The following is a 12,327-nucleotide window of genomic DNA, read 5'->3' on the forward strand; positions in this document are numbered from 1 at the left end:
AAATTTTGGACATAAACAACCTGGTAATACAGATGGAACTGAATTATTCCATGTAAGAATATGACTTTCAGTCTATGAAGAAATCAGTGGAGAAGAATCCCAGCTATACCTAAACAGTTGTACTTTCTGAATCTTGTATTTCTGCAGTGTACATGTTGTCTTTGGACTGGTTATTTCTGGTTTTGAAGTGATAGAACAAATAGAAAATCTGAAAACTGATACTGCAAGTAGGCCATATGCAGACGTGCGAGTTATTGACTGTGGGGTGCTTGTTACAAAATCAGCAAAAAATGGTAAGCAAACATGTTGCTTGAAATGTATTGAAAATTGTCTTATGCAAAGATTACAAAATTTTTACTTATTTCTAAAAACTTAGTGGTTCTCTGGCATTTTAATTTGGATTTAAAGATGTCTGAGAATTAGGTACTTTTTTCTAAACTGAAGATTCTCTCACTTGAAAAAGGGCATGCCCATTTCCTGTCAACATTGCTTACATTTATTTTTGTGAACTGCCATACTGAACTTGAACACTGATTTCTTTCCCAGTATTTGAGAGGTGGAGCTCTAAATATAGTCCTTCGTACTGCACAAACTATAGACCTTTTTGGATATCTGAGCTGTTAACATAAAACTAGTCATGAAATTAATGTTAACAGAATTTTTTTCCCCTTAAATCATCAGAGGAAAATGTATGAGGACCAAACTTTACTGGGTATCCCATAACTTGTAAAAATTATATCCAAAGCATCACTGGAAATTCGTATAGGCCGAGATTTGACCTTTCTGAAAACTGTTAAAAGATGGGGGTAGGCCTACGGCTTCTAAATATTTTCCCATCCATCCATCCATCCCCTTCCTCTCCCACAACCAATTCTCCACAACTTAATTGAACTTAACCAAAACCACTTACCATTTTAGTGACAGTACACCAAAATATGATAGGCAGGCTTCCTCAATGCTCTGCAAAACACTTGTGCAAAATACGTTCTTGCTGGTGTCGATGAAATTGTTTTTACATGCCAAATAAACTAAAGACAGCATAGGTTTCTGAATTACCCGGAATAAACTACAATAATAAGCTTGCCAAATTGAAAAAGGACAAAATTGATTTTGTGTATTTAAACTGAGTCCCTTTAAATTTTGAGTGAAATATAAGATTTTGTTATTTTTTTTAAAATGGTGCAAACATTTAAAATTGTGAAGAGTTATGGAATGAGAGACTACAGATGGGCAGACAATATAGCAAAAAAATATTTCACATGATACTGACCCCAGGAAGAAAGATGGAGGGATTTTTGAATTGGAGGGAAAGTCTTTCTTATGTGACTGCTGGTTCAGCGACTTCCTTCTGTCATCTTGTGAAGATTAGCAGAGATTTGTTGAGTCTTCCTGGCTTGGTTGGGAAAATGAACACCAGGTCTGAGAGAGAGGAAAAACACTCTCTCCTGAAGCTTCATTTTCAAAGGGTTAGAACAAAGAGACTTTGGTCTTGTTGCCTGAGGGACAGCTTACAGTATTCCTGCAGGAGGAGAGGAGGGTGACATTCCCATTTGTGAACGTTTCCCCCTAGTTCATTGGGTGTGGTCCTAGAGCAGAGGTGGGCAAACTATGGCCCATGGGCCACATCCAGCTCCTGGCCCAGGAGGCTAGCCCCTGGCCCCTCCCCCCACTGTTCTTCCCCTACCCCGCAGCCAGTGGCTGCGAGATCCTGCTGCTCTGAGCGGCATGGTAAGGGGGCGGCAGTGGGGGGGTTGGGTAGGGGATCCCAAGGGGGCGGTTAGGGGACAGGGAGCAGGGGATGTTGAATGGGGCGGAGGTTCTGGGGCAGTTAGGGGTCAGGGAACATGGGGGGTTGGACAGGGCGTGGGAGTCCCGGGGGGCCTGTCAGGGGGCAGGGATGTGGATAGGTCGGGGCAGTCAGGGAGTAGGGAGGTTGGATAGGGTATGGGGTCCCAGGGGGAGGTTTGGGGCAGGGGGTCCCAGGAGGGGGCAGTCGGGACAAGGAGCAGCGGGGGTTGGATGTGTCGGGGGTTTTGAGGGGGACAGTAAGGGGGCAGGAAGTGGGAGGGGGCGAATAAGGGGCAGGAGGGCTGTTTGGGGGGCACAGCCTTCCCTACCTGGCCCTCCATACAGTTTCGCACTCTGCTGTGGCCCTTGGGCCAAAAAATTTGCCCACCCCTGTCCTAGAGGGTAGTGGACAAATTCTATACAAGTATGAAGATGAATGATAGAGCAGACTGATGTGGTTTCTACGAGAAGAGGTGGATATTGGGACTGACTCTGAGAGTCTTGATACTGATTTTAAGTGTAACTTGTGCGTTGATCATCTAAGATGTTTGAGTCACAAAAAAACAAAAAAAAGATGAATGTGGATGGTGCTTGTTCATCTCTCTCTTTTGTCCTAGGAAGAACCAATGACATGAAGTCACAGTATTGCAAGCTAAAATTTATTTTAAAGTAGTCAAGTGATTAAAAAAATGAATCGTGCAATTAAACAACAATAGAATACCATTTATTTTAAGTTTCAGAGTAGCAGCCGTGTTAGTCTGTATCTGCAAAAAGAACAGGAGGACTTGTGGCACCTTAGAGACTAACAAATTTATTTGAGCATAAGCTTTTGTGAGCTACAGCTCACTTCATCGGATGCATTCAGTGGAAAATACATGGGGGAGATTTATATACCCAAAGAACATGAAACAATGGGTGTTACCATACACACTGTAACGAGAGTGATCAGGTAAGGTGAGCTATTACCAGCAGGAGAGCCGGAGGGGGGTGCGGGGCAGCTTTTGTAGTGATAATCAAGGTGGGCCATTTCCAGCAGTTGACAAGAACGTCTGATTTCAGAGTAACAGCCGTGTTAGTCTGTATTCGCAAAAAGAAAAGGAGTACTTGTGGCACCTTAGAGACTAACCAATGTATTTGAGCATAAGCTTTCGTGAGCTACAGCTCACCATCCGATGAAGTGAGCTGTAGCTCACGAAAGCTTATGCTCAAATAAATTGGTTAGTCTCTAAGGTGCCACAAGAACGTCTGAGGAACAGCGGGGCGGTGGGGGGAAATAAACATTGGGAAATAGTTTTACTTTGTGTAATGACCCATCCACTCCCCGTCTTTATTCGAGCCTAAGTTAATTGTATCCAGTTTGCAAATTAATTCCAATTCAGCAGTCTCTCTTTGGAGTCTGTTTTTGAAGTTTTTTTGTTGAAGAATTGCCACTTTTAGGTCACTCAATTACAGACCTAAAAGTGGCAATTCTTCAACAAAAAAACTTCAAAAACAGACTCCAAAGAGAGACTGCTGAATTGGAATTAATTTGCAAACTGGATACAATTAACTTAGGCTCGAATAAAGACGGGGAGTGGATGGGTCATTACACAAAGTAAAACTATTTCCCAATGTTTATTTCCCCCCACCGCCCCGCTGTTCCTCAGACGTTCTTGTGGCACCTTAGAGACTAACCAATTTATTTGAGCATAAGCTTTCGTGAGCTACAGCTCACTTCATCGGATGGTGAGCTGTAGCTCACGAAAGCTTATGCTCAAATACATTGGTTAGTCTCTAAGGTGCCACAAGTACTCCTTTTCTTTTTGCGAATACAGACTAACACGGCTGTTACTCTGAAATCAGACGTTCTTGTCAACTGCTGGAAATGGCCCACCTTGATTATCACTACAAAAGCTGCCCCGCACCCCCCTCCGGCTCTCCTGCTGGTAATAGCTCACCTTACCTGATCACTCTCGTTACAGTGTGTATGGTAACACCCATTGTTTCATGTTCTCTGTGTATATAAATCTCCCCACTGTATTTTCCACTGAATGCATCCGATGAAGTGAGCTGTAGCTCACGAAAGCTTATGCTCAAATAAATTTGTTAGTCTCTAAGATGCCACAAGTCCTCCATTTATTTCAAATAATTTTGGATGTTTACTACATTTTCAAATATATTAAATTTCCGTTACAACACAGAATACAAAGTGTACAGTGCTCACTTTATATTTATTTTTTATTACAAATATTTACACTAAAAAAACAAAAGTTTTCAGTTTACCTCATACAAGTACTATAATGCAATCTCTTTATCATGAAAGTTGAACTTACAAATGTAGAATTATGGTAAAACAAAAACTGTTTTACTTTTGAATGCAATGTGAAACTTCAGAGCCTAGAAGTCCACTCAGTCCTACTTCTTGGTCAGCCAATCACTCAGACAAACAAGGCTGGTTACAATTTGTGGGAGATAATGCTGCCTGCTTCATTTTTACAATGTCACCTGAAAGTGACAACAGGTGTTCGCATGACACTGTTGTAGCTGGTGTTGCAAGATATTTACATGCCAGATGCGATAAAGATTCATGTGTCCCTTCATGCTTCAACCACCATTCCAGAGGACATGTGTCCAGGCTGATGATGGATTCTGCTTTATAATGAGCCAAAGTGGTGCGGACTGATACATGCTCATTTTCATCCTCTGAGTCAGATGCCAACAGCAGAAGGTTGATTTTTTTTTTTTTTGGTTGTGGTTCGGGTTCTATAGTTTCCATATCAGAGTGTTGCTCTTTTAAGACATCTGAAAGCATGCTGCACACTTTCACGATAAAGAGATTGCACTTCAATACTTGTATGAGGTGAATTGAAAAATACTATTTGGTTTATCATTTTTACAGTGCATATAGTTATAATAAAAATAATAATATAAACTGTGCACTTTGTATTCTGTGTTGTAATTGAAATCAATATTGAAAATGTAGAAAAACATTCAAAAATATTTAATAAATTTCAATTGGTATTCTATTATAAATGTTATTAATCGCAATTAATTTTTTGAGTTAATCGCATGAGTTAACTGTTCTGTTCATATGACCAAATATCCACACATTTACTTATTAACATTTCTTTATAAAACACTTATTTGTTGATATGGCAAGCTTTTCATCTTGTTCATACACTATAATTTGTTTATTAAAATATTAAAAAATCCTCCTGTGTTATGTATAATTGAAATGTTGGTTATAAAGTGGTACACTCTGTTTTTTAGGGTAGAGAGATGTAAATTGGAGAGCTGTATAGTTCACTTGGTAGAAACTGAAGAATTCTACCACACTCATCCTTACTCTGATATAAAAAATTATTATACTTCAGGTTAATCATTTCATTGATATTTCATTCATTTAATATGTATGGTCCGAACACTTACTTAATGTAATTACACATTTAAGTGTCCTGTTTCTTTTCTGTTGTGGCTAATCGGGAAATAAGGGAGCTGATGATTGTTTATAGTTTACACTCTGCTCTTTTGGAGAATCATGTTTCTATAATAGTGTCGTCTCAAGTTTTAGAGAAAAAGAGGAAAGCGTCTACTCACTCAGAAGCTTCAGATTCCTCCTCTAGCTCATCAACCTCTTCAGAATCTTCATCGGAAAGTGAAGCTGAAAATGAGAAAAGTAGAAGAAGAAAGCGCAAGAGAAGAACTAAAATAAAACAATCAAGAAAGCGAAGACGGGAAGAGAGAAAGAAAGAGGAGCCAAGGTGCAAACGGATATCAAACCAAAGAGGGTGACTAATCTGTTAAGAATCCCAAAGAAATCATGTGTGAAATTACCATGTTAATTATATAGGTGCTTTATGGAAAACATTATTAAGATGTATTTAATTCTGGAAGTTTGATTTTGTTCGTCCTTGAAAATTAAAGTTTGCTGTAGATTTAATTAAAGATTTTTTTACTAAATATAGAGAAGCTATTAATAACTTAACTAATAAACTGCATCTCTGCACACTGACAGCCATTTGGGACATAATATATTTACATACATTGGGAAGGAGAAACTAATGCATGGAGACAAGATTTAATTATTTGGGATCATTTTTAAAGTAGAGGAAAATTTACTGTACTGTATTAAGGATGGTCATATTAAAATGTGATATTTATTTTCAATTATGATTTCCTTTATTTTAGAATATTAAGATACCTGTTGACACTGTAATAAGTTAACTGATGATCCAAGAAGGAAATATAACTTTTGTCTGTTAAATGTGAAAGGAGCCTTGTTTCTCTAGTTCTTTGATAGCTTGACTTGTAGATGTTGGCATAAAATTAAATGAGTTAACAATGTGATAGAACAATGTGATGAGTTAACAATGTGACATATCCTTAATGTTGGATATGTCACTTATGGTTATTTTTTTTTAAATCAGTTTTGAGAATCTGTACGTCTTTCAGCCTAGGTTTAGATAATAGTTTTGCTTTGTAAATTGCTTTCTCCCCCCTCCTACCCCCCAGCAGCCATTCTGACAAGAGTGATGTAAATGAGAGAAAATCAATTGACTTGAGCACAAAAAGGGACAAACCTGTGGTTCGACCTGAAGAAATTCCCCCAGTGCCTGAAAATAGATTTTTGCTGAGAAGAGATGTGCCTGTTGTCAAAGTAGAACCTGAGCCGTAAGCTGCAGATTTAACCTTTTTTGTTACACTATAGTATTAACTTAGTGGGGATGTTCTTTCCATTAATAAAGGATTTTCTGTACTGACTCTCAGAGGGTCTCCCAGTGGTGAAAGTAAGGTTCTTAACATTAAGTAACTTAGCTGCTTGTAACATTTTCCACTGGAATTTCCACTTCAGCCTGTGTCTCTAATCTCATCAGATCGAATCTTATGTAATAACTTGGGCTGTCGATTAATCGCAGTTTATTCATATGATTAACTCAAAAAAATTAATCGTGATTAATAAAATTAATCATGATTAATTGCACTGTTAAACGATAGAATACCAATTGAAATGTATTAAATATTTTTGAATGTTTTTCTACCTTTTCAAGTATATTTATTTCTGTTATAACACAGAATACAAATTGTACAGTGCTCACTTTATATTATTTTTATTACAAATATTTGCACTGTAAAAATGATACAAAAATACTATTTTTCAATTCACCTCATACAAGTACTGTAGTGCAATCTTTTTATCGGGAAACTGTAACTTACAAATGTAGATTTTTGTTGTTATATAACTACACTCAAAACCAAAACAATGTAAAACTTTAGAGCCTAAAAGTCCACTCAGTCCTACATCTTGTTTAGCCAATCCCTAAGACAAACAAGTTTGTTTACATTTACAGGAGATACTGCTGCCTGCTTCTTATTTACAGTGTCACCTGAAAGTGAGAACAGGTGTTCGCATGGCAGTTTTGTAGCCAGCGTTGCAAGGTATTTACGTGCCAGATATGGTAAACATTCGTATGCCCCTTCATGCTTCGGCCACCATTCCAAAGGACATGCTTCCATGCTGATGATGCTTGTTAAAAAAATTAATGCACTAGTTAAATTTGTGACTGAACTCCTTGGGGGAGAATTGTATATCTCCTGTTCTGTTTTACCCGCATTCTGCCATATATTTCATATTATAGCAGTCTTGGATAATGACCCAGCACATATTCGTTTTAAGAACACTTTCACAGCAGATATGACAAAATGCAAAGAAAGTAGCAATGTGAGATTTCTAAAGATAGCTACAGCACACAACCCAAAGTTTAAGAATCTGAAGTGCCGTCCAAAATCTGAGAGGGACGAGGTGTGGAGCATGTTTTCAGAAGTCTTAAAAGAGCAACACTCAAGTTGCGGAAACTACAGAACCTGAAACACCAAAAAAGAGAATCAGCCTTCTGCTGGTCGCATCTGTGTCAGATGATGAAAATGAACATGTGTCGGTCTGCACTGCTTTGGATTGTTATTGAACAGAACCCATCATCAGCATGGACACGTCCTCTGGAAAGGTGGTTGAAACATGAAGGGACATATGAATCTTTAGCACATCTGGCAAGCAAGTATCTTGTGATACCGGCTACAACAGTGCCTTGTGAACACCTGTTTTCACTTTCAGGTGATGTAACCAAGAAACGGGCAGTGTTATCTCCCGCAAATTGTAACCAAACTTGTTTGAGTGAGTGATTGGCTGAAGTGGGACTGAGTGGACTTGTAGGCGCTAAAGTTTTATACTGTTTTATTTTTGAATGCAGTTATTTTTTGTACATAATTCTACATTTATAAGTTCAACTTTCATGATAGAGATTGCACTACAGAGCTCGTACTACGTGAATTAAAAAATACAATTTCTTTTGTTTTTTACAGTGTATTTGTAACAAAAAATAAATATAAAGTGAGCACTGTACACCTCGTATTCTGTGTTGTAATTGAAATCAATGTATTTGAAAATGTAGAAAACATCCAAAATATTTAAATAAATGGTATTCTGTTATTGTTTAACAGCACGATTAATCATTTGATTAATCAAGATTAATTTTTTTAATTGCTTGACAGCCCTAGTAATAACTTTACATTGTGCCACTCATTGTGAAGGATCCCAAATGTGTTACAAACCTAAATTGAAATATAAACAATACAAATAGATTACTTCATCCATTGCTTCTGTATGAAACCCCAGGATAAAATGCAGTAATTTGTTTAGCAGTGCATAGCAATATAACAGAGTAGTTTAAGAGGGAAAATGAAGTATTACCTTTCCAATTTAAACGGTAAGAGGAATTTGATTTCAGTCTTGTGATCAGTTGGAATTTGGTCAAGACCCTGATGTTAATATGCTTCTCCCTATTTTCCAAAAACGCTATCTTTCTAGAGAAACCAAATAATCATGAATTTGTAAAATAGTTTCAAATTAAATATAAAAGAAATATTATACAAAGTTCAAATGCTCTTTCTATAGCATACTCTGTGTAATGGGCTGAATGGCTTAATATACAATACTAGTCAATCATCTACAGAGCCTGTTTACACTCAAACAATATTCATGAACATAATAAAGTTGACAGTATCAGATAAGTCCCTGCTTGAAATGATAAATCATTTCTTCAAGCTTTGACAACTATTCATTTCTACTGAGCATACTGAAGTGTATCTACAGGAATGTTGAATTGCATTTACAGGAATGTTGAATTGCCTTTCATTGCTAAAAACCATTAGAACTGGTCAGTTGTCCATAGGTGGCAAACTAGTGATGCCCCTTAGGGCTTGTGTACATGAATGTTTAGTTTGTGGCAAGCTGGGGTGTAATTCTACCCCATGCTAGCTTGCTGCACGATAAGGGTCAGTGTGGACGATCCTGATGTACACTTACAGTTCTCTAGTCGGTGTGCATTGTCAGGGTACACATGGACCTTAGTGTCTGGCAGGCGCAGTGTGGGTTAGAGTGACACCCCAATTTGCTGTGAATTAAATGGCTGTGTAGACAAGCCCTTAAAGTAATATATTTGTGGACGCGGAGATCCAGGCATTACTCAGTGCACATATGGTTAGCAGACAGGTGATAAAAATGACTGCGTCCGAGAAAAAGGGTGCACTGTTCTAACATCATTTTGCAAGTTCATTAGTATGTCAGCATTATTTACTGTAGATAGTCTAATCATGTTAGCTAGGTGAAAATTACTATGGTAGTGATCCACCTTTCATAGGGAAGCTATCTATTCACTTATTTTTTCTTTCTCTCCTCGTAATATTGCTTTCTCAGTACACTGACTTTCAGTCTTTCTCTATTTGTTTTATTGGACCTCTTGGTGAATATTTTGTACGTTATTAGCTTAACAATGATCTATGAGGAACAAATTCATATTTTTATTACTGTGTTACATTAAACCCATTTTTTCTTCTTATTTTAGGAAACTTCTTGATGTTGCACCAGCTTTGACTGACCAGAAGCCGTCAGTCTCTAAATCTGGAAGGAAAATTAAAGGAAGAGGAACAATCGTATGTTTATATTTCTCTCACCCTTTCCCCTACCCACCCTTTCTTCCCAGAGTTTTAAATAACTCTAATGGTTTGCATGTGATTTTATTGTAACTGAGGTTGAAGGACCATAGCTTACTTGGTTGATGTGTTGAAATGTTGCAGCAAAATTAAAACTGTATTTGTAAAACCCTCACATTTTTATACCTCTTACACTAAAAACAGGCTTACCTATTAGATTGATGGGAAAAGCAGGATGTTTGCCCCTTCGTCATGAGTAGGTATCAAAATCACTTAAGGATGAAATACTTAGAGGGTAAATAATGCCCGCTAGATTCATCCCATAATCACCGCTGGATCCCAACTTATGGCACCTTGGACGATAGACTACAGAAGCAGCCAGACACAATGACAATAGCTGCTACTTTTCTCCATTTGTCAGGGTGCCCCACAATAGCCTTAGTTGAACCCCAGGATTGTAAGGTGCAGAGATAAGGAAGTACTGTCTCTTTTGCCTTTTGTTATGATGGCTGTTGATCATGTCTCCAGTTGTAGTAACTGTGCTCTTCTGATTACTGTATATATGTAGTCGAGAAAGTAGAGTGACATTGTTGGGGTCTGAGGATTCAGTGGTATGGGGGAAGGATCTTTGGATGTATTAGCCTTTCAGTCTCTATTCTGATGGGTTTGGGTAGCCAAAGTAAGAGACATATGTAGTTGTAGGTCAGTTGGTCAATATAGGTCTCATTGTAGATCCACTGTGCAATGAGTTACATGAGCCACAAGTGAAGTTTAATGTTGTTTAATGCAAGGTCAATATCTCATAGTCACATTCACCTATAATTTAGTCATGAAAGTTGAAAAATTAGAAGGGGGTTCAGAGAAGAGCTGAAAGAATGGTTTGAGGTCTAGGAAAAACATGTTTTATAATGAGACACAGAAGCTCAAAATACATTATTTATCCGAGAAAAGTTTTAGGTGACTTGATCACAGTCTACAAGAGCCTATGTGGGGAAAGAGAGTTATGATAGAGAGCTCTTTAATCTAGCAGAAAAAGGCATAAGAAGTTTGTTAGAACTGAAGCTAGACAAATTTACACTAGAAATAAGGTGCAGATTTTTAAGTGAAGGTAATTAGCCACTGCAGCAATTTGCATAGGGATATTTTGGATTCTCCATCAGTAAATCTCTAAATCAATACTGGATATTTTTCTAGAAGCTATACTATCACTCAGACAGAAGTTCTTTGAATGGCACCATGGTGCATCTTATGATCATGGCAATAGCTATGAGGCCGTTGTCATGCTTCCGCCCTTGTGGATCCTCCCATTTGAGGCAAACAAACTTTTTAACCTTGGAATTGTTGAGGCCCTCTACTCCTTGAAAGATTCAAAGGTAACTGAGTATACTTTGAGTCTTTATGACTCAGCTCCAAGAATGAAGTAGCCACAGCTGCAGCCATCCTTCAGACAGCATTCTTCTGCCCAGTATTACCATTGGCCAGAGAGGCCATCGCAGATGACCCTCTGCCTCCTCATCTGTTGCCTCACAGTCTTGGGCTTCTACCAGACATCAAGTTTGATGCCAATGTTGAGAGCCTAATAGAACCACTAAAGGATTTTTTACTTTCTAAGATTCCCCACCCCTTTTGAAAGTGCCTCTTTTTTTCAGGAAGCTTGGGCTGGGATTATTTGGAACCTGTGGGTCCTGAATGTTGTAAGAGACTCCTTTCTTCAACTCAGACCAGTGGAGGGAGTTGCCCTTGGAGTTCAGGGCTGGGGTTTTGATTTCCATTACTTTCTTATCCTAAAGAAGAAAGGAAGTTGGTGGCCCCTCCTGGACCTTTGATATCTCAACATCTATATCCACCATTTCAAGTCCAGGATGGTGATTCTACCCTCCATAATTTCTTCATTAGGTCTTCAAGACTGGTTTGGAGCTCGCTATTTACATATAGCCAGCTAGCCCTACAAGAAATCTGAGATATTTCCTGTGGGACATTTAATTACCAGTACAGAGTCCGGCCCTCTGGTCTTTCCGTACTATGGGTGTTCTCCAAGTGTTTGGCAGTTATAGGAGCTTACCTAAGAAGACAAGGAATCCAACTCTACCTTTACCTCAATGACAGGCTAATTCGAGGCAGATCACTCCAACTGGTCATCTTTTCAGTTCAAGTAATTCACACCTGTTTGCCTTACTGGGTCTCAAGGTCAACCGACAAAAATCTACAATGACTTGGACTCAGAGCATAGAGTTAATAGGAGGACTGGTAGACTCCAGATCAGTGGAGAGTGTACCTTCCACAAAATAGATTCCAAGCAATAGTAGGTATCATGAACCAACTTCAGGATCACCCAGAATATCAGTGGAAACCTGCCTCAGGCTTCTAGAACATGCAGTCTCATGTACCCATGTGAAGTGATTGCCAGACTTCACCTATGTTCTATGCACGTTGTATCTACCCAAGAGACACTGAATGGACATAGTGATTACAGTCCCTCAAGAAGTCCTCTCTTCGTTAAGCTCGTGGAAAGAGACTCTCTTCAGGTGTGCAACAGAGTATCCTATCTACACTTCTCTCTACCATGACTCTGAT

The 12,327-nt window shown here is 38.5% G+C and overlaps 1 protein-coding gene across 20 annotated transcripts in view; it reads left to right on the top strand.

Moving 5' to 3' along the window:
- NKTR (natural killer cell triggering receptor) overlaps positions 1–12,327 on the top strand; it is an 84,976-nt gene that overhangs the window by 48,932 nt on the left and 23,717 nt on the right. For 5 of the 20 annotated variants that reach the window (XM_043541649.1, XM_043541651.1, XM_027817912.3 and 2 more), the window contains 4 exons: positions 148–293; positions 5,321–5,555; positions 6,280–6,438; positions 9,666–9,753. In XM_043541649.1, the coding sequence (XP_043397584.1) occupies positions 148–293; positions 5,321–5,555; positions 6,280–6,438; positions 9,666–9,753 (628 nt within the window). The other 15 variants (XM_043541654.1, XM_027817915.3, XM_027817913.3 and 12 more) reach the window with 11 other exon arrangements.

The sequence above is a fragment of the Chelonia mydas genome, chromosome 2, assembly GCF_015237465.2.
Source record: "Chelonia mydas isolate rCheMyd1 chromosome 2, rCheMyd1.pri.v2, whole genome shotgun sequence".
NCBI classification, from domain to species: domain Eukaryota; kingdom Metazoa; phylum Chordata; order Testudines; family Cheloniidae; genus Chelonia; species Chelonia mydas.